The sequence below is a fragment of the Procambarus clarkii genome, chromosome 30 (genome assembly GCF_040958095.1).
Source record: "Procambarus clarkii isolate CNS0578487 chromosome 30, FALCON_Pclarkii_2.0, whole genome shotgun sequence".
Taxonomy (NCBI): Eukaryota; Metazoa; Arthropoda; class Malacostraca; order Decapoda; family Cambaridae; genus Procambarus; species Procambarus clarkii.
Window position 1 is genome coordinate 23,968,612 of NC_091179.1, and position 24,367 is coordinate 23,992,978.

Here is a 24,367-nt window from a genome sequence, read left to right on the forward strand (position 1 = left end):
TACCGTTTTGGGCAAACTACACAAGCTTAGTAAAATATTATCGTACTAAAATGTAGATGCATTATTTCAAATAATGTTTTTGGTTAGAAAGCAAAGATCATGATTTTGTCATGTTCCCCTCTGGAATCCAGATTTTTATTTGACAAATCCAGAATCCAGAGGAAGAACCTTTGGGCATACTGTATTTGATTCATTGTTTAGAGAGATCCATTACATGGAGACTCAGATTTTAAAGTGTGCACTTTACTGAGAAAAAGGAGGAAATGTATTGTTGTCAATACATTTCATAAAATGAAACATTAATTGAAATGTCAAGGAAGTGTATTGTTTGCATTGTGCACTATATTTAACATAGGGACTTCATCATATGCGATTGAAATATCTACAGTTGTTAATTAGGAAGTTTCTTACTTTGTTTGATAAGTGGAGAGTGTCCAAGCAATTTTCAGGTACAGTACGTTGCTACATAATAAGGTTGTCTTGGAACTGTAATAGTCATCGAAAGATTTATAAACCACATTATTGTCAGGTCATGTGTCAGATGAGTCCATCATAAATGATCTGTTATTGGCTGCTCCCAATTTTGCTTTTTAATGTACTGTAATTAACTTTCTTCCAGGTTTACTTGAGATAAAATGTAAATACAGTACCTATCTACTATTTTATCATTAAAACTTAGAAATGTAATCAATGTGAAAAAAATAGTTATTAATTTAAATTCTTTTTGTGAAGCAGTTTTTAATTTTCTCTTGATATTTACATGCAAAGAATATGAAGAAGCTGAAACGCGTATTTGGCTCTGTGACAAATCTTGCGAGTGGGCGCAATGATGACCAGTCAACACCAGGCAATCCAGGATCCAGTGTTGCCAACACTTTCAGAAGCACATCTACCTCACCCCATAGATCTGGGTAAGATGCAATACTGTAACATTCCTTAGCAACAAAAATAGTCTATCACTATCTGAAAGGGATCAGAGGTCCACTATACAGTATTTATAGTTTTAAGGATGAAAACCAACATTTACGTTTTTGTGTAAAGATTTGAAATACGCCATCTTTTGCACTCTCCTGAGTGCATTATCAAGGTCTGAGTATATGAGTAGGATGAGACTTTGATAATGCACTCAACACAGTGCGAACTTGGGGGCCTTGGCCTCCGTTGGACTCCCGCCTGGATTTTCCATACTTCTGAGCGGGGCTTACTGTTGCAAGAAGTGGGGCTTCCCCCCCCCCCCCCCCCCTTCCACTGCATATGGTTTGGACTTGGGTTCTGCTCCTCCCCGGGTTCGGTTCCGTGTCCCTGCGGATTCTTTGGTTCCATCTTTCCGGAGGATTTTGACTTCCCGCATCTCGCTGCCTGAGGTGCGGTCAGCCATTGCAGCTTACCTCCTGCGTGACCTGGAGTATGCCTCCATAATGGATCCTTCTTCGTTCAGGTTTGGATGTTCATGTCCTTACTGGGTGCATTATGAGGTTCGGGGGTCATCCTGGCTTGCAGACTGCCCCTTGTTTTCATTGGATGCTTGGGGCACGTTCTGTCAGACCCGCACGTTTGAGTGGTGCGAGGCGTTGACGGTGGTCCAGGTTTACCAGGGGGCAATTTTGCGCATTTTAATGAGTGCCTTTTCGCTCCTGCCCTTTTGCTGGATATTAGTGCGGTTCATGTCTTCCCCTTTCATGTGCAGGTTCCTTCCCTGTCAGCTGTGCTTGTGGCTGAGGACTTGCGTGCTTGTGGCTTTTTGCCTTCGGTTCTGCATTTCTTTTCCCTCCTGGAGCTGTCTTCAGATTGGCTTGCGGAGGATGTGGAGGCGCTTGGGGCCGTTCCTGAGTCTGACGCCTTGGTCTCTGCTGCTCGTGCGTCATCTGCTCTTTTGAAGCTGTTTGCACCGATCCTGCGAGAGGCGTTGCTGCAGTTTTTCGCTGCGCGCTTTGCATGTCGACAGGCTGTTCTAGCTTCCTCCTTGGAATCTGCTTGGGCCCTGGTTCTTAGGTTGTCTTCCCCTTTTTGTCCTCTGCTTTTTGAGGCCTCTGCAGTTGATCGTTATATTCAGGAGGCTTCTTCCACTTGCCATGCTATGTCTGAGTTGTTGGTTCTCCGGGGTAACCGGGGCGTTCCTTCCTGGCAGGGTCGTGCCAAAGCTCACGGTTCCATTCATCGGGGTCGACCACCGGTGTCAGGTTCGGTGCCGGTGCCGCCTGCAGTCCCGACTGTGCCTGGTCAGCGCGATGCCTGCTCTGCGCGCAGGTCGGGTTCTCGTAGGGGGGCAGCGGCCCTTTCGCGATTTGCCCCATTGACGGGGCAGTGAGGGGGAGGCTTGCTCTATTCGCTCACTCCTGGTCTCACGATTTGTGGGCTTTTCAGTTCGTTTCTCTTGGCCTGCGGTGGCGTTGGGTGGCTCCTCCTCCTTTGGGGGGTTTGGGGCTGATGGGGCAGGCTTCCTCTCCTGCGCTCTGTCGGGTCATCTTGGAATGGGTGCGCTTGGGCGTGGTCGAAATGACGACGTCTCTCAGGTGGGTTTCTCGCCCGTTTCTAGTTCCGAAGTGGAACTGTGCGGACCTGCCACATTCTAGACTGATCTGAATGTGGCAGGTCCGCACTAGATCTGACATTCTAGACTTGTCCCGTCTGAACTCTTCGGTTTCTTGCCTCTCGTTTTGGATGACTACTCTGTCCCAGGTCCGGCTTCTGTTGGAGCTGGGCGCTTGGATAGTGTCCTGGACCTCAAGGACGCGTATTGACACATCCCTATTCATCCGGGGTTCCGGGACTGGCTCGGTTTTGTTGTGGGGCGTCAGAGTTACCTCTTTCGTTGTCTCCCGTTCGGGTTGATTTTGGCACCTCAAGTATTCACACTCCTTCCCCTGGTAGTGGTGGCCCGTCTGTGTCTGTTAGGTGTTCGGGTGTTGGCTTACCTCGACGACTGGCTGGTTTGGGCTCTCAGTCGGTCCGCATGTCTGCTCGCCAGGGATTTGGTGCTTTCCCAGCTCGCCGGGTTCGGGTTCCTGGTGAACTGGAGGAAGTCCTATCTGGTTACCTTCCAGGTTCAGTCCTGGCTGGGTCTTGTGTGGGACTCTCGGACTGCTTCCTTGTTTCTTCCTCCAGCGTCTCTCCTTCAGCTGTGATCCCGCATGTACTTGTTTCTGGGGTTTCTTGTTTCCCATGTCACCTGGCGGTTGCTCGAGGGTCTGTGCAGGAGCCTGAACTTTGCGATGTTCTTCTACCCGCCAGGTCGGGTTTGGCTTTGTCAGCTGTTGTGGTTCCTTCGGGAACGTCCCTTCCGCCTCTCTCGCGATCGCTGGGTTCGACCCCCGGGGGCCTTGTTTCAGCTGCTGTGTCGCCGGTTTCCTCTTCGGGTTTTTCGGGGTTCTGTGCCTTGGCGCCCACCCGAGCCCTTGCTCAACGTGTTCACAGATGCATCGTCTCTCGGCTGGGGTTTTGTGACCAGTGCTCACCAGGCCGGCCAGGAGTGGTGGGGTCCGTTTTTCCGTCGGGCCCACAGCACGGTGCGGGAGTTCGCGGCAGTGTGGTTTGCGCTTCGGAGGGTTCAGGTCACCCGCAGATCGACGATCCGACTCCATTCGGACTGCTTCCCGGTGGTTCATTGCCTGAACCGAGGGGGATCGATACGGTCCTTGACTCATTGGGGTTGATCGCTTCGGGTGACTCGTCTGCTGAGTTCTCGGGGTTTGGCTTTCCTGGCGGTTCACGTCCGGAGGGTGTCCAACGTCCAGGCAGATGGCCTGTCCCAGTTCGTTTCCATGTCCACTGAATGGACGGTCAACGCCGACTCATTCAGTTGGCTCTGCTAGTCGTTCGGGCGGTGGACCTCTTCGCTTCGGCGTGGTCGAGGCGTCTTACGGTATATGTGGCGCCCTTCCCCGACTGCGAGGCTGTCGAAATCGATGCCTTTCGGTAGGATTAGTCGAGGTGGGGGTTCCTGTACCTCTTTCCCCCGGTTTAGCTGTTGCTCTGGGTCCTGGCTTGCTTGGAGAATTACCAGGGGCGAGTAGTCCTCTTGGCCCCATGGTGACCGGCCCAGCCGTGGTTTCAGGCGCTGCTTGCCTGGTGTCTGAACCCGGAGGTTTTTCTGCGGCTCCGTCTCTTTCCGAAGATCGGGCCAGTCTGGTACGAGATTGGTAAACTCATCTCTTCGAGTCTTCGCGTTTGGTGTTTTTGACTCGAGTTTATCACCATCTCTTTGGTGCTCAGGTGGCCTCTCTGATGGTTTCCCACCTGTGGGCTTCTTCTTGGCAGCAGTATGAAGTTTCCTGGCGGTCCTTCCGTTTCTTTTTGACTCTTCTTCATTACTCTTTGCTTTTGGTTCAGGTGGTGGTGTCCTTTTTCTCTTGGTTGCTCCAGGACCATCATCTTATGCCTAATACTGTCACTTCATATCGTGCGGCGCTGGCAGAGCCGTTGCAGCTTGCTTTCTGTATCGGTGTTACTTCTGCACCGTTTCACACGCTGTCTTGTGCGTTGTTTCACCTCCAGCCTGCTCATGCGCCACCTGAGCCGTCATGGTCTTTGAACAGGGTGCTCTCCTATATCTCTTCTCCCCACTTTGTTGTGGCCCCTTCAGTTCCGGATTGTTTTGCTTAGGCTCTTTTTCTGTTGGCATTGGCCTCTGGGGGTCGGTTGGTGGAGCTTCATGCTCTTCTCCAGCGCAGAGGTTTTTGCTCTTTTGGTCGTGGTCGTGAACATAGGTATGTTCGTCTGCAGCCGTCTCCCTCTTTTCTGGCGAAGAATGAGACTGCTGCTTTCCGGAGGGGTCCTTGGGTTGTTGATGCTTGGATGGTCAGGCCGGGGGTTCACCATGTGTTGTGTCCAGTTGCAGCCCTCCACCGTTATCTGCGCGCCACGGATTCGATGTCCGGGGACGCGCTTTGGGGTGATCCGGTTTCCCTTCTTTCCTATTCGCGGGTTCAGGTCTCTCAGGTCATCCGCAGGGTAATTAAGTCTAGCCAGTCTGCGGTCTATTCCCGTGCCCATGACATCTGTAAGTTTGCTGCTCTTGCTGCCGTCTTTGGCAATATGTCTTGGGCTGACATTCAGGCACAGGGTTTTTGGCGGTCGAACAGGGTCCTAGCTGCACGCTACCTCGTGAACGTTCCTGGGCCCAGTCGGGCTTGTGTCGCTTTGGGTCGGCGGTTGCAGCCCGTTGTCTCGACTTCGAGTTGAGGAGTAGAGCACCGACCGCCTCCCGGGTAAATCCCCTTCTTTTTGTTTTGACTTTGGTGAAGTAACTCCGGGGAGCCGTAGGGGCACCCCCCAGAAAACCAGAGTTGAATGTAATGAAACGCCATTTTCTGGGTGAGACGCCATTTTCTGGGTGAGTCCCGGAGGCTCCCCGGCAACCCTCCCTCCCTCCGGTTGGCAGTTTTCGCATTTTTTTATATCCAGCCTCAGAACTGGGGTGTGGATCACTGGTGCGAGGGTCTGGGGCTTCTTCTCCTCCCTCCCGGGGAGGGAGGAGATGCGCAGACATGCGGCTCGGCTCGTGTGACGTCATGCTTGTTTGCTCGTTTTTCTTTTGGGGAGTTCTGTCCACTCGTTTGACGATTTTCGTTGTTAACCAGAATAGGGGTTTGTTTTGTGGCACTTACCTTTCTGGGTGCCTGTCCCGGTTGATGGCAGATATAGAATGCTCCAAATCACTTGTGCATTTCTGTGGACCATTGCTCCTCGTGCCTCTGTGAGGTGGGGCCAGGTTCTGGCTCGTTGTCCCCGGTATGCCTAGAACTCCACCCACATCGACTGATGCAAAATAGTTAGGGTATCCGTATCAGCCATGGATAGCTCCGGGGAGCCTCCGGAACTCACCCAGAAAATGAAGTTAATTACATTCAACGCTGGTTTTTTGGACTTATTAAACCTTCAAAGCATCATAAACAGTAAGATAAGGAGTTATAGGTGGTAAGAATTAAGAGAGGAGGTTAATATAACAGAAATGTATGCAACATGAAAACTATTGAAATAAGCAACATTGATTCTATAATGAGTATTTCTTAGGAAGGAAGGATTTTGAGACCAAAGCACAGGTTACTGTATTGTATAATACAATAAAGTATTTGTAATCTAAAATATATTTTTCACTTTACAATGTTAATTCTTATCTTTTCTATTTCCCCTTTTCCAGTAGTCCTCAGAAAGGTTCGTACTACAGTTATGAGACTCAGTCGTTGGACTCTTTCAATAGTGGAGTTTCAACAGCCATCACACAAGTGGACCCACATAGCAAACAAGATAAAAACTTTACCAAGCTTCACAAATGGGCCTACTTGGGTGATACCAACAAACTTAAGAAGTTTGTTAAAAAGGTTAGAATTTATTGTCCCATTTATCATACTGATTGATTTTTGTACATACATATTTAAGCAGGTTTCACCACAAGTTTCATATTTAAGCAAATTTCATCATAATTTAGCAGATTTTATTACATTTTCTGGGATTTTCATTAATAATTCCCAGCACTAAATGATGGTGTAATGAATCTGAGGGGCTTAAGGAGATGCAACAGGTGTTTTGAGGCTCACCTTGCCTACTTGGAATGAGGATAAGAATCTGGCTCTCTACAAGATAGGGGCAAGTTTTGAAATCATATAATTTCGAGGCTCTAAAACCCCAGTATCCTGGGACACACTTAGTAAGCTTAGGGAATATACCTGGCCAACTAGGACCCCACCCAGGGTACTCAGCAGGGAATTCATATCACACCTCTGGTACATTGGTACACACTCCTTGGAATCTGAGCTTGGGCTTGGGCAGGACCGTAGAGCGACGGTCTCGCTTCATGCAGACTGGTGTTCAATCCCCGACCGTCCAAGTAATTGGGCACCATTCCTTCCCCCTGTCCCATCCCAAATCCTTATCCTGACCCAGTGTTATATAGTCGTAATGGCTAGGCACTCTCAACTGATAATTCCCTCCCTCCCTTCCCTCCTTGGAATCTAGAGCATACCCTCAGGAAACTGGGGCACACTCACAGGAAACTGGGGCACACTCGCAGGAAACTGGGGCACGCTCGCAGGAAACCGGGGCACGCTCGCAGGAAACCGGGGCACGCTCGTAGGAAACCGGGGCACGCTCGCAGGAAACCGGGGCACGCTCGCAGGAAACCGGGGCACGCTCGCAGGAAACTGGGGCACGCTCGCAGGAAACCGGGGCACGCTCGCAGGAAACCGGGGCACGCTCGCAGGAAACCGGGGCACGCTCGCAGGAAACCGGGGCACGCTCGCAGGAAACCGGGGCACGCTCGCAGGAAACCGGGGCACGCTCGCAGGAAACCGGGGCACGCTCGCAGGAAACCGGGGCACGCTCGCAGGAAACAGGGGCACGCTCGCAGGAAACAGGGGCACGCTCGCAGGAAACCGGGGCACGCTCGCAGGAAACAGGGGCACGCTCGCAGGAAACTGAAGGAAACTGGGACACACTTGCAGGAAGTCGGGGCACACCCTGAATTCCACATGGAAGACACGGAGGAAAAGTTCAACTACTGAGATGGTGCACAAAAAGTGGCATTTCATTATATTCAACACACTATTTCTGAACTGGCCCTCCCTTCAGTAGCCCTAAGGAGCTTTCTCAGAACTGCACTTCAGAGAGGAGAATGTCTTTCCTGAAAGAGAATGTATAATGTCCTGAATGAGAAAGCATGTGTCTTGTCAAAACAAGACAGGTTGAGGGGCACAGGGCTAACAACACTACAAACCAGGCATGATAGGGGTGATCTCATCGAAATGTTCAAAATACTGAACAATTTGTAGGATGTTGATCCAGGCGACTTCTTCATAAGGTCAGATGTAACGCAGACAAGGAGTAATTATTTCCAGCTCAATAAGCATAGTGTATGACTGAAAACAGGAGATGCTTTTGTCACCCACAGGGTTATAAACCCATGGAACTGTCTACCCTCCAAAGCCGTAAATGCCAAAACTCTGCTGAACTTTAAAATCCAGCTTGAAAAAATTGTCAGGACAAATGAGGGAGCCGGTCGGCCGAGCGGACAGCACACTGGACTTGTGATCCTGTGGTCCCGGGTTCGATCCCAGGCGCCGGCAAGAAACAATGGGCAAAGTTTCTTTCATCCTATGCCCCTGTTACCTAGCAGTAAAATAGGTACCTGGGTGTTAGTCAGCTGTCATGGGCTGCTTCCTGGGGGTGGAGGCCTGGTCGAGGACCGGGCCGCGGGGACACTAAAGCCCCGAAATCATCTCAAGATAACCTCAAGATAACCTTTGACAAGATACCAGCCTCCTGCCTTCATTGAGGCCACTAGTGTGTTGGTGGCCCTCGGGTAAATTCAGGTAAATAAATATAAGAACACCAGCATGATGGCAATGGGCTTCACAGTTGGGAAAATAATAGTCTAGGGAATATTGGGACAAAAAATACATGAAAGAGATCCTTATACACATCATGCATATGGTGATAAACATCAGCTAGCTAAACTGTGACCTACTGGATGACCTGAGAGTACCAGGTCTTAAAACAAGGAATCATGGATCTAGAATTGAGGTACAATATAAATGCAGTTAATGGCAGTAACATAACTTCGCTGTCATTAGGCAAACGAACATATAGAGCTCCAGGCAGGCCAAACCAAGCATTGATCAACAGTGGCCCCTTCCAAAAGGTGAGCATCTCATTCTTGCAATATATGAAGTAGAAAGCAAGATATGATGAGAACGTGTCCCTAGACCAAGAACATGTAAACCCCGTTTCTGGGAAAAAAGCATGTAGCCCACCATGGTGACTCCCAAAAGTGAATCTCAACAAGAAAGCCGCATTGTCAGAACATTCCTCAGGAAAGGTTGAAATTCAAAAGCAAGTTTAGGAACAAGCTCCAACCAATGACCAAGAGGGCTTTTGGGCCATGTGAGCCAAACTGAGGCAAAAGACCCAAATCAATAAAAAAAATGAGGAGAGGTCAAAACTGCCCGAAAAGCAAAAAAGATAGGTTATGCCAAAGCTGATTGATGAGTTGTGACTGTAATGGAAATAAAAGTGGCTATTCCAAAAGAACCAAGGGAGAAAGCTAAAGTCCACCACTGCATAGACAGAAGACAGTTGACAGAAAGAAAAAGAGCCTAAAGGCATGCCTAACAACACAAGACTGTCCACACCATGTCTTCCATACAGGTGGTGATACAAAAGGCCATAAAACTTACTACACAAAGGTTGACAGAGAGCCTTGAACCATCCAGCAAGGTTTAACAGTCGACCCTCTGGGAAAGACAAAACCTCGCTTAGGAAGCTAAGTGGGGGAAGAGAGGAGGGTTTGGAACATGGGAGCCAGAAGGAGAAAGCATCTTGCAGCAGAGGTCTCCAACCTAAACAACATTAGGAAGAGAATCTGGACCAGAGGGAAAAAATAAGAAGAAAACTTACCAGCTCAAATTCAGATGAAACTCATCCAGCACCAAAACCTTGCGTTTAATCAGGTACCCAGATGACCTGAGCTACCACCTGGTGACAACCAGGAGAATTACAAGGGTAGGCTGAATTTATGTCTAAAGTCAATCTTACAGACAGTATATTTTATCTGGTCATGGGGGATTAGGTGTTCTCACCCACTTGTTTATTATTTCAGCCTTGTGTAAAGTTTCCTTATAAATGTATACACAAATTTGTCTTGGCTCAACTAAAATGGGAACACTTTATTAAAGGGAAATGCAGTTCATAAGACAAGTGCTCTTTGTGGGTTTCCTGCAGTGCTCATGTTTGTCATCCTCTCAGACATTATGATTGGTATTTATGCACTGTAACCAATAGTATTGCAGGACTGTATTGGCTTATCAGATTTATAATTCTGTTTTCTCAGGTGTCTGTTGATGCCCAAGACAGTGAGGGTAAGACAGCTTTACATCATGCAGCAGCTCAAGGGCATGGTGATGCTGTGCTTTTTTTATTAGGGAGCAAGAGTAATGTGGAAATGAAGGATAATATTGGCATGACACCATTCCTTAGAGCAGTCGAAAGAGCCCAGTTGCAGATTGTTCAACTGTTTCTTCAAAGACGAGTAAGTTGGAGGAAGATATTTGGCTTTTCCTTCTTTCTAAAACTATTAGGACAGTACTGACTTGGATCATCAGAGATTCGAACTCCGGCCTCAAAAGTACGAGACTAGTCCTACTGACCAGATCATGGATGGTGACAATAAGGAAGGATTTCAGAAGTGCCTAACTGGTACCAACTATGATTTTACACATTCTCTGCAGCCCCACAAAGGTATCTGGAGATAATTCACCCCTTCATTCATATCATAAAAAATTAAATCCACAGTAGCGAGATAATAACATTTCATTCACTTAGATCATCAGACGAACTTAGGTCTAAAGTTCGAGACTTGTCCTAACAACAAGGTCATGGATGCTCACAATAAGGAAGGCTCTAATAAGTAAAATAGCTATGGGGAGTTAGTGAAGAGCCGCCAGAAAAATGGCATTTATTTCAATCAGTACTTCAGTATATAGTTTATAAATGATCTTGGCTTCATGTTGATTATTTTTTATTGGGTATTAGATGGGGTCGTTGGCAGTGTCCAGGTCTTCCTTCCCCCTCCCCCTTCTCACTTCCCCCTTCTCCTCTCACTCCCTTCCCCCTTCTCCTCTCACTCCCTTTCACTCCCTTCCCCTCTCACTCCCTTCCCCCTTCTCCTCTCACTTCCTTCCCCCTTCTCACTTCCCCCTTCTCCTCTCACTCCCTTCCCCCTTCTCCTCTCACTCCCTTCCCCCTTCTCCTCTCACTCCCTTCCCCCTTCTCCTCTCACTCCCTTCCCCCTTCTCCTCTCACTCCCTTCCCCCTTCTCCTCTCACTCCCTTCCCCCTTCTCCTCTCACTCCCTTCCCCCTTCTCCTCTCACTCCCTTCCCCTTCTCCTCTCACTCCCTTCCCCCTTCTCCTCTCACTCCCTTTCACTCCCTTCCCCTCTCACTCCCTTCCCCCTTCTCCTCTCACTTCCTTCCCCCTTCTCCTCTCACTCCCTTCCCCCTTCTCCTCTCACTCCCTTCCCCCTTCTCCTCTCACTCCCTTCCCCCTTCTCCTCTCACTCCCTTCTCCTCTCTCTCTCTCCTTTCTCTCACTCCCTCCCCATTCTCCCACTCCCTCCCCCCCCCTTCTCTCCCTCTCTTTCCCCTTTCCATCCCCCATCCCTCTCTCTCTCTCTCTCTCTGTCTCTGTCTCTGCCTCCATCTCCCCCCTCTTCCCCCTCCCTACTCTCTCTCAACATGCAATAATGTACTGCTAAAAACTATTCCATGGAAAATAAAACCAAGGTTAGTTTCGTAGGTGTGTGGGAGTCACAATAGCAGACTACCCTGCTTAAATGGAAACAAATTAGACAGACCCCAACTTGCCTATGACAGTATCCAACTACCCATTTGTCATCCTGCAAAGTTTGCAAGGCTAGATCCAAACATGTGGCCTCCAACTTTGGACAGACAGACAGACATTCTATTTTATATATACAGTATATAGATTAATGATGTTTGTCACTTATAGGTATCTTTCATTTCAGGTTGACATAAAGGTGACTGACTACCAAAGGAACAACTGCTCTCATTTGGCTGCCAGAACAGGGGCAACTGATCTTTTAACATTATTGCTGGATTGTGACAGTGATTATGATGCTCCAAACTCACTTGGCCGTACCCCATTGCATATAGCATGCTCGGAAAACCAGGAAGAAGCCGTTGAGGCTCTTCTTAGACACGGTGCTAGTGTCAACGTTTCCGATAAGGAAGGTGTGACTCCTCTTATGGTTGCTGCGAAACTGGGTAGTGTTTCACTTGTTGAATCACTCATCGATCACGGTGCAGATCTTTCACGCGTTGATGCTAGTAAATGGTCGGCAGCTGATTATGCTCGTTTTACAAATCACAATCAATTATATAACCACCTAAAGACGCTGATGAAGGATGACGGAAGTTCAAGTGTGATTGCACAAGGCCTGCTAAATGTTAGCGATGATGGGAGTGCTCAAGATGATGATGGGGCTGTGGGGCTAACTTCAGCAAATAAACATAGCCATTGTGATGGAACAGATAATTCTTGGAGTGACAGTAGTGACATTAATTCTATTAAGGAAAAGCCAAAACTTAACCTCACCAAATTTTTGCCATCGTCAGATGAGTCTGCTGGTAATCTCTTTGCCACCATCACCACACCTGAGGGCAGCAGGAGTAATGGGCTGGGTCCTCCAAAACCCCCACGTCTTCATACAAGCTCTTCGAGTATTGCCTCAGAAAATGTGGATGCTAAAGCAGAAGATATTTGTAGTGATAAAGAAGGCAGTTTAAAAGCAGATGACTCTTGGAAATCCTCATCAGATGAAGAAGACAAAGAACCCAAACTAAAACCATTTGAGCTATTCAAAAGAGGCTTACAATTCCATGAAGAAGTAAATAAGGAAGAGAAAATCCCAAATGATGATATTGGTGCAGTATCTCACTCTAGAACAAGTAGAGAAGATATGCTTGCTGAACTAGGATTAAATGACTTAACATATCAGTCATCAGAAGATGTATCTTTTAGTGATGAAGAAAAGCCAGTTCTACCACTTGAGGGAACACCCAAGAAAAACATTATAAGCAGGAGAAGTTCTATGCTTCCAGAAGATGGACTCAATGTCAAAGTTTCGCCAAGTAAAACAGTTTCCCATTCATCTGCCTTTCAGACATCATTTGGAGATCATGCACCTCTGAACACAAAAAGAGAATCTCCTGCTAAACAAATGCCAGAACAGTGTGAAGAAGTTATTAAGACAGACCTGTCACTCAATTACTCACCACAGACATCTGCTAGGAAAAGCAGAAAACATTCTGCTTTAAAAGAGTCTTTAAGAAAGTCTCCATTAAAGAAGTCGCCAAGAAATGCCAGTACTAAGTCTCGACTTGAGAGGTCTTTTAATTTTGACAGCGACAGTGATGATGAATTAATATCATCACAGCGACCACGAAGAAGAAAAAATAGCACACCCACGAAAGGAAAATTAGAGTCAAAATCATCAAACAACTTTGCAGCAGAACAAATTAAATTTGAAAATGTAGCAGAGAAGAGAAAGTTAAAATCTTTAGGAGATGAGTCTTCGGTGGACAGTAATAGTGACGATGCTCCATTATCATCTCTCGGGAAAAAGGAAGAAAGTGTGAAAAGTCAACAGTCGGAAAAGAGAGAAAATTTAAATACCCGTATACATAGTAAATCTTTAGAAACTGACAGCAATAATGTTGGAGGAAGTACTCTCTCTCTTCTTGCCACCAATGCTGGTAGCTCGTGTACTAATACTTTATCAACAGTTGTAGGAACTTTAGGTCGTGTGGGAACAATGCATGAAACAGAGGAAGTGTGGGAAGCTAATGCTAGTATTAGCCAACATAAATATTCCAGCTCTAATAGCAGTCTCCAAAATTCGGGTAATGAAAATCTAAAAGAAATAAATGGCCATTCAGGAAGAGATACTGATACTTTACCAGAATGCATCAATAAAAAAGGAGTTCATACAGCACAAGGGAATGGAAATGGCATTGATTTTAAAATTGATGTAAATGACCTGGGAAGTATAGATGAAACTACCAGTACAAGAAATGTTGTTGAGTCAGAAGACACTGGCCACATCAGTAATGACATATTAGAAGCAAACCCAGTTAATGTTGTGTCCCCTAGATCATCATCCATATCTGTGAGTGGAGTTCATTCTTCAGAATTATCAGCTACTAGAGAAAATGGTGATATACAGACAGTCAAAGAAAAATTACTTGATGCATCTATAGAAACATTTTCTCATGCAGAAACAAAAAATTCAGTTTCTACAAAAGAAAACCTGTTAACAAATCCAATGAGTATTACAAAAATAGCTGAAAACATTAAATTAACATCTAACCAAAAAGTAGAAAAAAACAAACCAGTAGAGAAGAGTAATGAACGTAGTGTCTCCAGACCACCCTCTAATCTGTCTGCTTTAAGTAAACCACACTGTAGAACAGGATCAGGAAGTGGTTTATGCAGCATAGCTTTTAGTGATGAAGATTCGATTGCTCATGACCCACTATCTACTCCACGTGGGCTTGATGAGCTAGATGATGGAATTTCAGCGGCTTCAACGGAAACAGAAGAAAGTACCCACATTAATTCAGGTCTTAAAGACTCTCTTCTTAATCCCTTATCGTCTCTGCCAGATGCATCTGATGTTGCGCAGCTTCAAGATCTTGTGCGGGAACTTCGGCTAAAGTTGGAAAAGGAATTTGGACGCAGAGCTGCTCTAGAAACTCGAGTGTCAAATTTACAACAGCAAGAGAAGCAGTCAAAGCATTATAGTGACCAACAGGAGCTTGATTTACAGCGGCAGCAGCAAGAGGTAAACTTAGATACTCTTCTACAAACTTTAGATTTTTTCTTGCAACTGAAGTTATAGATGATGTGCAGTCAAATCAGATTTATTGATTTTAAGTTATTGTATTTTTTACTTTTTTCTTTAACTTTCAGTGTATTTGAGATTGGTCGTATATCAATAGTATTACTATCGTTACATAGGCATCTTCACAACCCAAATTATCATTTTGTCATCTCATTTGTTTCTATAAATACAGTAAAATCTTATAAACTTATTCCATTCACTTCTGTTGGATTTGTTGTATTATAAATAATAAATAGTGGTTTGTTCCAGCAAAGGGGAAAATTGTCTACTAGATTTGTTAAGAAATTAACGCAGGGCTTGTGTTTAAAATGTGTAGCAAAAAAAAAAAAAAGGTGTTGAATGTAATAAAATACCTCTTTCTGTATGAGTCCTGGCGGCTCCCAGAAACTGTTTTGCTGGGATGACTCCTAACTACTAGTTCTCATCAGCCATGAAGTTCTGTTTGCCTACTGGGAACCAAAGCCAGAACCTGGCACTTGCCCTCACAGAGGAGCAGAGAGCAGGTGACACTCTGCCACTTACAGGGAAATCATCCATAAGTCAGCGAACCAATTCAGACACTGCCGAGTTCAAAAGAACTGAAGCATCAAAATTGCCAAATGAACTTCTTAATGAGTGTTAAGAAACGATTGTAAATCTCAAAACTAGTGCAAGCTCGTTTCCACTAACCCTCTGCCAGTAAGGGAAGGGATGGGGGGGGGGGCAAAAGTCTGGAGCTCCAATTCTTCCCCAGCCTTCCAAGCCAGTTCTGTAGCATGTGAAGACTACAAACACCTACAGATGAACCTAGAAGAGAGGGAGGTAATTAGGGAACAACAGGGGTTCATTTAGGAGGCATTTCATTACATTCAACACTGGTTTTCTGGAGGAGCCCATTTTGACTCCCTGAAACTAACTACCCATGGAGAAGAAACACAAGGATCTAACCAGGAAGGAGGAGGAGAGACTGCAGGCAATCAAGACGAAGAAGGGACAACCGGAGGAGAAAAATGACCCAAGGCAATACAGGTATGACGAGGCCTAGAGACTTTAAATACTGTATGGGGTAACCAAGATCCTGTTAGACTGCCAAAACCCCCTCGCTCTAATATCAGCCCATGACATGTTAGCAAAGACCTTTGTGAGAGCAACATACGAACGTCATGGGCACGAGGGTAGTCAACAGGCTGGCTGGACTTAATAACACTGTAGACAACTTGAAGAATATGAGCCTTGAAACAGGGAACCAAGAAAGAAGGATCCGCACACAAAGCATCCATCAAGACAGAATCAGTGGCATGAAGGTAGTGATGAGGAGCTGCCACAGGACACAGCTCATGATATACCCCTGGCAGAACTAATTGAGCATCAATAACCAAAGGACCCCCACTGGAAACCCACCAACTCATTATCAGCCAGAAAACAAGATAGCTACAAATGAATATAACACCCACTAGGAATATAAAATAGATAACCCCGCCTCTGGAGAAGAGTATGAAGATTCCTGCCTTTCCAATCGGAGTTGAGTGCCAACAGAAAAATTGCTTTTTAAAAAAGAATCACAGACTGAAGGGGGAACCATGAACCAAGGTGAAGAAAGAAAGGCAAGGATACGGTCAAGAGAAATCAAGAGGGCATGAAACAACGTATGAGACAGCTTCCGGTTGCATGCCGAATGTATGCAGTAGCAGCTCCACCAGCACTGAACAATAGAGGCAGCAGTATTGGGCATAGGATACTCATGAAGAAACAACCAAAAGAGAAATGAAAGCACATTACTAACAGACAGAAGAATGATGCACAAAGGGACAGGAAGTGATAAAAAGAGTGCCAAACTACTCTATACTGCCGCAAGGAGACAAACGCAGGTGGGACATCATAAATTCGGCCACGTGCTTGCTATACAGTTGACGATACACTCTTCAGAAAGTCCAAACGCAAAGAGCCAAGAAGTCTTAGCCAGTATGGTATGTTACTGGACTGATCTTCTAAAAGAGGCAGAGGTGTGGAAAAAATGCTTGGGCTCAGACACAGTGCAAGCAACACTTGATACCAACGCCTACTACCAAGGAGCAGAAGGACCACCTTTTCCTGGTAGAACTTCAACCTGGCCTGGACCCAAAGCAACAGATATACTGGGGAAATAGGTAAAGAAATCCCCACTATAACCAGTCCAGCCAAAGGCATCTACTGCATGGGCTTCGTAGTTGGGGCCATGTAGAAAGGAAGACACTGATTCCAAGCCAATGCAGAGAGATCTGTGCCAGGGCATGCAGGTATCTTGCAGAGTCACTGAAAGGAGGTGGTGTCAACGGTCCACTCTGTGGAGATGGACAGGAAACGAGACAGACAGTCGTGGAGACCATTGGACACTACAGACGTGAACAGTGTGGACAACCAAAACCCAAGAATCCAGTAGATGGACTACCCACAGCATCCATCTCCAAATGGCAGTGGACTGAAGGAAACCCTCACAGTTTAGGCAATGAACCACTGGGAAACAGTCTGAATGAAGCTGGAGCCTGGAGGAATCCAAATTCTCTTCATAGCATGCCACATGGCCGCAAACACGTGCACCACATTGTACCCAGTGGAACGGACCTGACCAATAGCCCTAAGCAGCTTGGCGAGTGCTGTATCATGAAACCCTCGGCCCAGAGCCAACACTTCTATAAACACGTCGAGTGGTGGTGGAGGATGCACTAAAGAACCGAAGTTCGAAAAGCCAGAAGAGGAAGCTAGCTAAACACCAGCTAATGAAGGGCGATCAGAGCCCAAACATGCTGGTCGCAGAGGTTGTAGAAGGGACAAAACTGGAGTAACAGGACAGCCCCAAAGCCACTGTGGCGTATGCGAGGCTGGCTAACATCAGAACTGCCTTCAGGAACCTGTGTAAGGAATCATTCAGAACCTTGTACAGTATACCACATATGTAAGACCATTCCTGGAGTATGTGGCCCCAGCATGGAGCCCGTACCTTGTCAAGCACATGACGAAGTTTGAAAAAGTTCAAAGATATGCCACAAGGCTAGTCCCAGAACTAAGAGGCATGAGTTACGAAGAAAGACTGCGAGAAATGCACCTCACGACACTAGAAGACAGAAGAGTAAGGGGAGACATGATCACTACCTACAAAATTCTCAGAGGAATTGACAGGGTAGATAAAGATAAACTGTTTAACACGGGTGGAACGCAAACAAGGGGACACAGGTGGAAACTGAGTACCCAAATGAGCCACAGGGACGTTAGAAAGAACTTTTTCAGTGTTAGAGTAGTTAGCAGATGGAATGCATTAGGGTGTGATGTGGTGGAGGCTGACTCCATACACAGTTTCAAATGTAGATATGATAGAGCCCAGTAGGCTTAGGAATCTGTACATCAGTTGATTGACAGTTGAGAGGTGGGACCATAGAGCCAGAGCTCAACCCTCGCAAGCACAATTTGGTGAGTACACCCTGCCCAGTGGGAAAACCACACAGGCAAAGTTCAGGCTGTCACACAGCTGCACAAGCAACCATCTTCCTAGGTGGACCTAGGTGGACACCTAGGTCCACCTCAATGCCAGAAGGCGGCAACACAGCAGACGGAGCAAAGCAACTGAAGAAAGGTAAAGTTATGCTGACTGAAAGTCCCACATCAGACCCAGCCAAGTCTGAACCTGGGATGATACCAACTCGGACTTTTGCTAGTCCACCAGGAACCTGAACCTAGCAAGCTGGGAAAAGAACCAGATCCCAGGCACATGTGGATTGACTGGGGACCCAAACCAGGCAGTAGTCAAGGTGATAAGTCAACACAACCCGAGCCAACCTGGTAAAAATACAGGGAACCAGTTTCAAGCCAAAGGGACAAACCCTGAAGCAGTAAGCCTGACACCCCATGATGAAACCTAACCAATCCCTGAACTACTGATATACGGGTATGCAGGGGATGAACACAACCCCTGAAAGATTGAGGAAGAAGGAGAGCTCTGCCAAGTCCCGTTGCAGTACGGGAAAGAGATGAGACGCCCAACAAAAAGACACGTGTTTGGACCATACTCAAAGTCACCCAATCTGCAATGACTCAACAGAGGAGAGGAGAAAGAGACCTGCCCTGAAAGCATTGACCCTCAGAAGGGGATGAGGGACTGACCAGCTCCACTGAAGGCTTCAAAAAATGACCAATAAGAGGTGCATATGACCCAGAATCTGGCTTCACTGAGGGCCTATGCCAATCAGCAGCCGGTGAAGCCCCAGTCTTGTTCAACCGCCTCTGAAAACACAGAAGAGAACGCAGAGTACACACCACTAGTTAATGGGATGGTATGAAGGCACTACAGAGGACAAGAACTGTGCAACAATTTCCCGCCAGAAAGAAGAGAGCCAAAAAAGGGGAAGCGGACAAGAGTACTGTTAGGATTAAGGTATTTTTAGGAACAAGTACTACATAGGTTAGGTTCATAATGTTTTGAGCAGATGCTCTTTTGTTTTATAAGCATTGTAAATAGTAAGTCATGTATCATATACCCGGTGACGTCATTGTTTGTTGTTGTAATAAACAACAACAGCAAACACAACAACACCATGTGGAGCACACATTTGTTTCTCTTCCTGCTAAATTATAACAAGCGCCAAGGACAAAGCTAATTAAAATGACTGGGCCAGCAAAGTCTACCAACCACGTGTCGTGCAGAGTAGAATGCAGCAACTGCTTCCTGGAGTATGGGTGCTAGCCAGGAAAACTCCAGAACCTCATAGTACAGCTAGTTTGGTGAAGAAGATCCATACTGGAAAGAGGCAAGGTCTGTCCATCAGAGGCAAAATCCAGTCATACAGGAGGTATTTAAAGAAATCCACCCAAGCCACCGAAGAGGGACCCGCAAGGATGTATATGATGGACTGTACGGCATGTGGAAGCGAATCCTGGTGGGAGAGCTACAGAAAGATCAATATCATGCAAAAATGGGGATAAAGAAACCCCCCTCACCCTGAAGCAAAAGGTCTTTGTCTGAAGTCGCGAAGGACAATTTGGGGTCAAAGGTAATCAAAGAACACCTATCATATTCCCCTAAGCCCCAGAAGTCAAAAGTGAAAACTCTGGGGCAGAGCTGAAGCCCCATACCCACTACCTGGGACAGAAAAGTGGAGTCCAGAGGAGAGATTTCAGAAGAGGCTTGTTGGAAGTAAGAAAACCCATAAACCTCGGTGGGATCAGGCAGCGCAACTGCCTCTGCGCCTGAAGTAGGAGGAGCCCCTAGAGAAGGCTGAGCCACACCTCTGAGATAAATCCTGCCCTGACTGCAAAACAGAAGCAGGGTGCACCACACCTGAAGGGAAAGTAAGAGGTGGTGTGAATAGAACCAAAGTGAAATTCACCAATACCCCAAATTCTGGGTTGCTAAAAATAAGATGGGCAAACCCTGGGGGGTGCAAGTGGGCACAATGCCACGAGCACTGAAGGTGGGTAAACCAGACCCACTAGGTGGCAGCTGCTTGATAAGCTTACATTTTGCTAGGAGGGTCTGAGAGAAGAGCCACATGAGGGAAACAAATCGCACAGGATTCAGGGTTGCAGGTGTCATGAATCCAATAGGCAGCATGGCAGAGGTAGAAAGAATGACTGTAGCCTTTGCATAGACAATGAATAGCCCTGAAACTCGCACAAGGTGACAGCAGGTTCAGAGGGAATATCCATAATATAGTGAATCCACAATTTTATGGATATTGTGGCCTAAATTGGGAACTCTCCGAGTCACCAGAGAAGAGAACTGTTAATGCAGGGGCAGTGTTAGGGAGTGCACAGGGAAGGCTAGCCCTGAGCACATGCAGCTCCAAGCACACTGTGAGCCAAGTCCACACTACACAAGCCAAACAGAAACTTGCTCCTGATTCTAAGTCAAGCCTGGCCCCAGGCCATGCTTTAGGAACAGAAGAACTCCTAGAACCCCATCCAGATACAATCCAGGTACATAAAGAAAAATACCAAGCAAATGGCTCTGGCAGGACAAAATCTAAAAGTGGACGGCACTTAGCATAGAAATAGCGAGGACTTGTGTGACTGGTTGACAATCCAGGAGCCCTATAGTGGACAACTGGAGGTGTCCACATTGGTGACAGAACGAACTTGGAAGGCCGGGGGAGACCTGGAGCTCCACCCCACCTTATTGACAGGGATTTAGTGCTAACGAGCTCATGCTAGGTTTGAGATATTCAATAATTTATATACTGTACAGTAAATTGCTTGGGAAGTTCGTTTGGCAGATTCAAGACTTTGGTTCTTTCGAATCCAGTGGTGGGCTGTATTTATTCGCTGATTTTCTGGATGCTTTTCCAATGGGATGGCGGAGTGTCACCTGCTCTCTGCACCTCTGTAAAGTGTGGGGGGAGGGGGGGGGGGGAGGCAAGGTTCTGGCTCTGATCCCTAATAAGCCAAATAGAACTGTTCAGCTGATGTGACCTAGTAGTTGCGAGCCATCTCTGCAAGATAGCTTCAGAGAACCACAAGGGGCTCCCCATAGAAGTTCTTCAACCATACTTTTTACTTTAGTAAAGTCCTGCACTTTGTTTTATTTGTAATTATGAACAATGTGTATTTGCAGTGCTTATGGCTTCTTTGTATCCCAGATTTTCATAACTCATTTATCTTAATTACTTCCTGCTCCAACAGGGGTAGCATTTATAGTAAAATGTTTTATACAGGTTTCCACTCTGGCTGGACGTATCAGGCAGCTAGAATATCAGAGCCGATGTGAACAAGATTCTTCTCGGCTTAAGGAACAGTCCCTTGAAGACTTTCAGAGTCGTTGTACCCAGCTTGAAGAACAATGTAGCACTCTTCGTGTACATGCTCAACACCAAGAGCAATTGGTAGACTCGCTAATGGTACAACTTCAAACTAAAGAACGTATTAACCAGAGTCTTCAAGGAAAACTGGAAGAGCTGACATCTCAGACAAAGTAGATATCTTACAGTACTGAATGATATTTATAGCATCTTTATTGCTAAACCTAGTTTTTATTAAGCATAATGTCTGTCACTTGATTGGGGAATCATTTATTTATAATAGGTTTTTCCATAGGAGATATTTGCTTTACTTTCCAATACGTGTTTACTCTTAATTCACAATAAACGTTATTAACTTTCTAAAACATTTCAGGTATGTGTCGATGAAAAGTTGTCAGACAGAGGCTATCTATATGAATACTGGAGAGACTGTTGCAACTTGTGCCCAGACTGACATTGTATTTTTTGATAGAAAAGAATCTGCCACTCAAACAAATTCCACATCAACTTCAGTAGATGTTAGGATTACAACAGATAAAAATATGCAAAATTCAGCAGCCGAGTTAAAAGAGCTTAACTTGTCACAGACGTGTAACTCTGCTTCAGTGAGTATAATCAAAACAGTTACAGACTCAATACTGCCCGAAGAAAGTAACAGTGATCACAGAACGACCCCATGTATGATGGATGAAGCAGTTCAAACTGAAGGCACATACAGCACAAATGTAATAAGTGCACAAGTCCAATGTACTCCAGAAAGATTGATAAAGTCATGCCAGACACAAATATGCACACAAACTCAGTCTGTTCAAACTTCAATGGAAGGCCTGTGTGGCAGTGGTGAGAAAGCTGTCAATGATTCATCAAGTCAGACAGTAACAATGATAAGGCAAGCTGCAATTCAAACAGATACAGTGACTTCTGATTGTGATTCAGAATCTTCCCAAAAAACTGTGGGAGAAAGTAGCCAAGTTCAGTTGATAGCATCTGCGGTAGAACCCATATTGCAAACCTTTTCTCATGATCTTGAGTCTCTTATTATCGAGAAAAATGAAACGAGCCAGACCTCAGTATTAGAGATGATAAAACAAATTATCATTGGTCAAATTGATAAACTTGAATGTATCATTAATACATCCTTACAGCAGACATCGTCATTTCAAAATAGAGAGACCCAATGCCAGCTTAGCGAGGGAATTTTGCATTTACAAGAGTTGCTGCAGAATCAGCTAGATACTGTGACTAAAATGTCTGATGATGTTGCAGGAATAAAATGTAGTTATTTAAAGGATTCTATCACAGAAGTAAATTCAGACATTCAGTCAAGATTTCAGAATCTTAGAGAAGAACTTGATGGCCTTCATCAGAGTCAGGTATCCAGTGAGCAAGTGATGATCAATATTTCATCATCGTTAGGAGAATTAAAGCAAAACAATGACAAATTTTTTAATTGTATATCTGAATACTTTCAAGAAAGCAGAGACTCCAGGTCATATGGATATAATGATATGAAACAACATTTTGAGACTCATATTGGTGAAGTTAAAAAAACACTGGAATTGTCCAAGTGTTCAGATGACAGTGGAGTATCTGATAGTCTAACCAGAGGCATTATAGACAAGCTAGAAACACTTCAGAAATCCTTTACGATGTCAGTAGAAAAAAGCTGCACAGTTCAAGATATTTATGAGGTACAAGATGGAATAAAAAAAATGTCAGATGATATTCAGAATAAAGTATCTGAACTTGAACAAAGTCTGCAAACAGCAAATAAAGACACCAGACTAGATCAAACTCAAATAAATGAACTTATGAACACTATTAAAGAGAGTAATAAACAGCTTATGGTACTTCTGAAGACCAGAACCTCGGAAGCAAACTCTAACATCAGTGAGGCATTAGAGGAAAACTTCCATATAATTCAAGATCACTTACACAGACTTCAGCAAACTGTGTTAAAGAGAATAAATGAGGTTTGTGACCATGTAAATATAGCTGAGGATGAGAAGGTAGTGTGGTTATCCAAGCAGGTGATGGAGATGGCTAGCCAAGTGTCAGGAATGAAGTCTGGCATTTTAAGAGTACAATCATCAATGGAAGCAACACAGAGTTTGCCTTCATCTTCGGGGATCATTGATGAGGTCCTAATTTCCTCACTCAAAGCCAGCAATGAACAGGCTGTATCAACATTGAAATTCCAAAATCAGAGTATAATTCAGCAGCTTGAAGTTTTACAGAAAGAAATTCATAGCACAATTGTACAAGGACAGATATCTAAGGACAACAAAGAAGTGTGTGCTTTAAAAGAAGCTTTAAATGAAAAAGAAAATGAATTGGCCAAGTTGACAAGCTGCAAAGAGAATCTACAAGAAAAATTACAACAACAGGTAAGCTGTAGTGTTCAGTTAGTGCCTAGCTGAATTACATTTAATTTAGTTGCAGTTGCAAGATGCTTTGTTGAGCAAGGTTTCCTTAGTCACTGAGCCAAGATTTGAGTCCATGCCAAGCACCACATTCCCACCGGACTCTGTAAATGTGTTGCCAACAGTGACAAGTGAGTTTTCAAATTGTGTTGCAATCTAGCTGGGAAGGAGAAACTGGGTACTACCCTCACTTGTTTGCCAGAGACGCGCCAAGTTAAGTTACCCGAGTGTTCCTGGAGAGTTTTGTTTCGGTACAGAGTATGCATTCTTAAGTGTTTGTTCCATAGTATGTGGCCAGTCATTTGCATATCTGTTTAGTGCTATCCACTTCTGCTTTATTTCAGAGTAATGTTACCTGGTCCTGGTTGTCAACGTCAAACAGCCTTTCGAGTTATCATCTCTGTGATGGTCTGGTTTAGTTATCAGTGTGACCTGGCTGCTTTTGAGTTGGGACTTTGTCCTGGCCTAGGCCATGCTTTGATTTCACTCCACTTGTTGTTACTTCGTGCAGTCTTTAAAACACCTCCATTCTCACTTGTGCCATGCTCTGACAACTGCCCATCTGGAGGGCCCTGTTCTCTCTTACTGTCTTGCCCTTACTTCAAGGATGCAAGATTCTCTCTGTACACGCCTGTAATATCTCACCTCGTGTTGTTCCTACTTTTGCTTCCCATGAAGGGTCCTATTTATGAAATTTGGCAAAGCCCAGAGCTGCATAGTGAAGGCTTATACCCCTCCTATTGTTACAAAAGGCCTTTTCTTTTAACATTTTTCTTGCAAATCACAC

General features: G+C 45.5%; 1 protein-coding gene across 3 annotated transcripts in view; it reads left to right on the plus strand.

The window, feature by feature from the left end:
* LOC138349870 (uveal autoantigen with coiled-coil domains and ankyrin repeats-like) overlaps positions 1-24,367 on the plus strand; it is a 53,342-nt gene that overhangs the window by 4,850 nt on the left and 24,125 nt on the right. For 2 of the 3 annotated variants that reach the window (XM_069334037.1, XM_069334038.1), the window contains exons 2-7: positions 769-911; positions 6,140-6,320; positions 9,824-10,021; positions 11,517-14,354; positions 21,074-21,330; positions 21,531-23,544. In XM_069334037.1, coding sequence (XP_069190138.1) covers positions 772-911; positions 6,140-6,320; positions 9,824-10,021; positions 11,517-14,354; positions 21,074-21,330; positions 21,531-23,544 — 5,628 coding nt within the window. In that variant the 5' untranslated portion in view covers positions 769-771. The remainder of the gene's footprint in view (positions 1-768; positions 912-6,139; positions 6,321-9,823; positions 10,022-11,516; positions 14,355-21,073; positions 21,331-21,530; positions 23,545-24,367) is intronic. The other variant, XM_069334039.1, reaches the window with a different exon arrangement.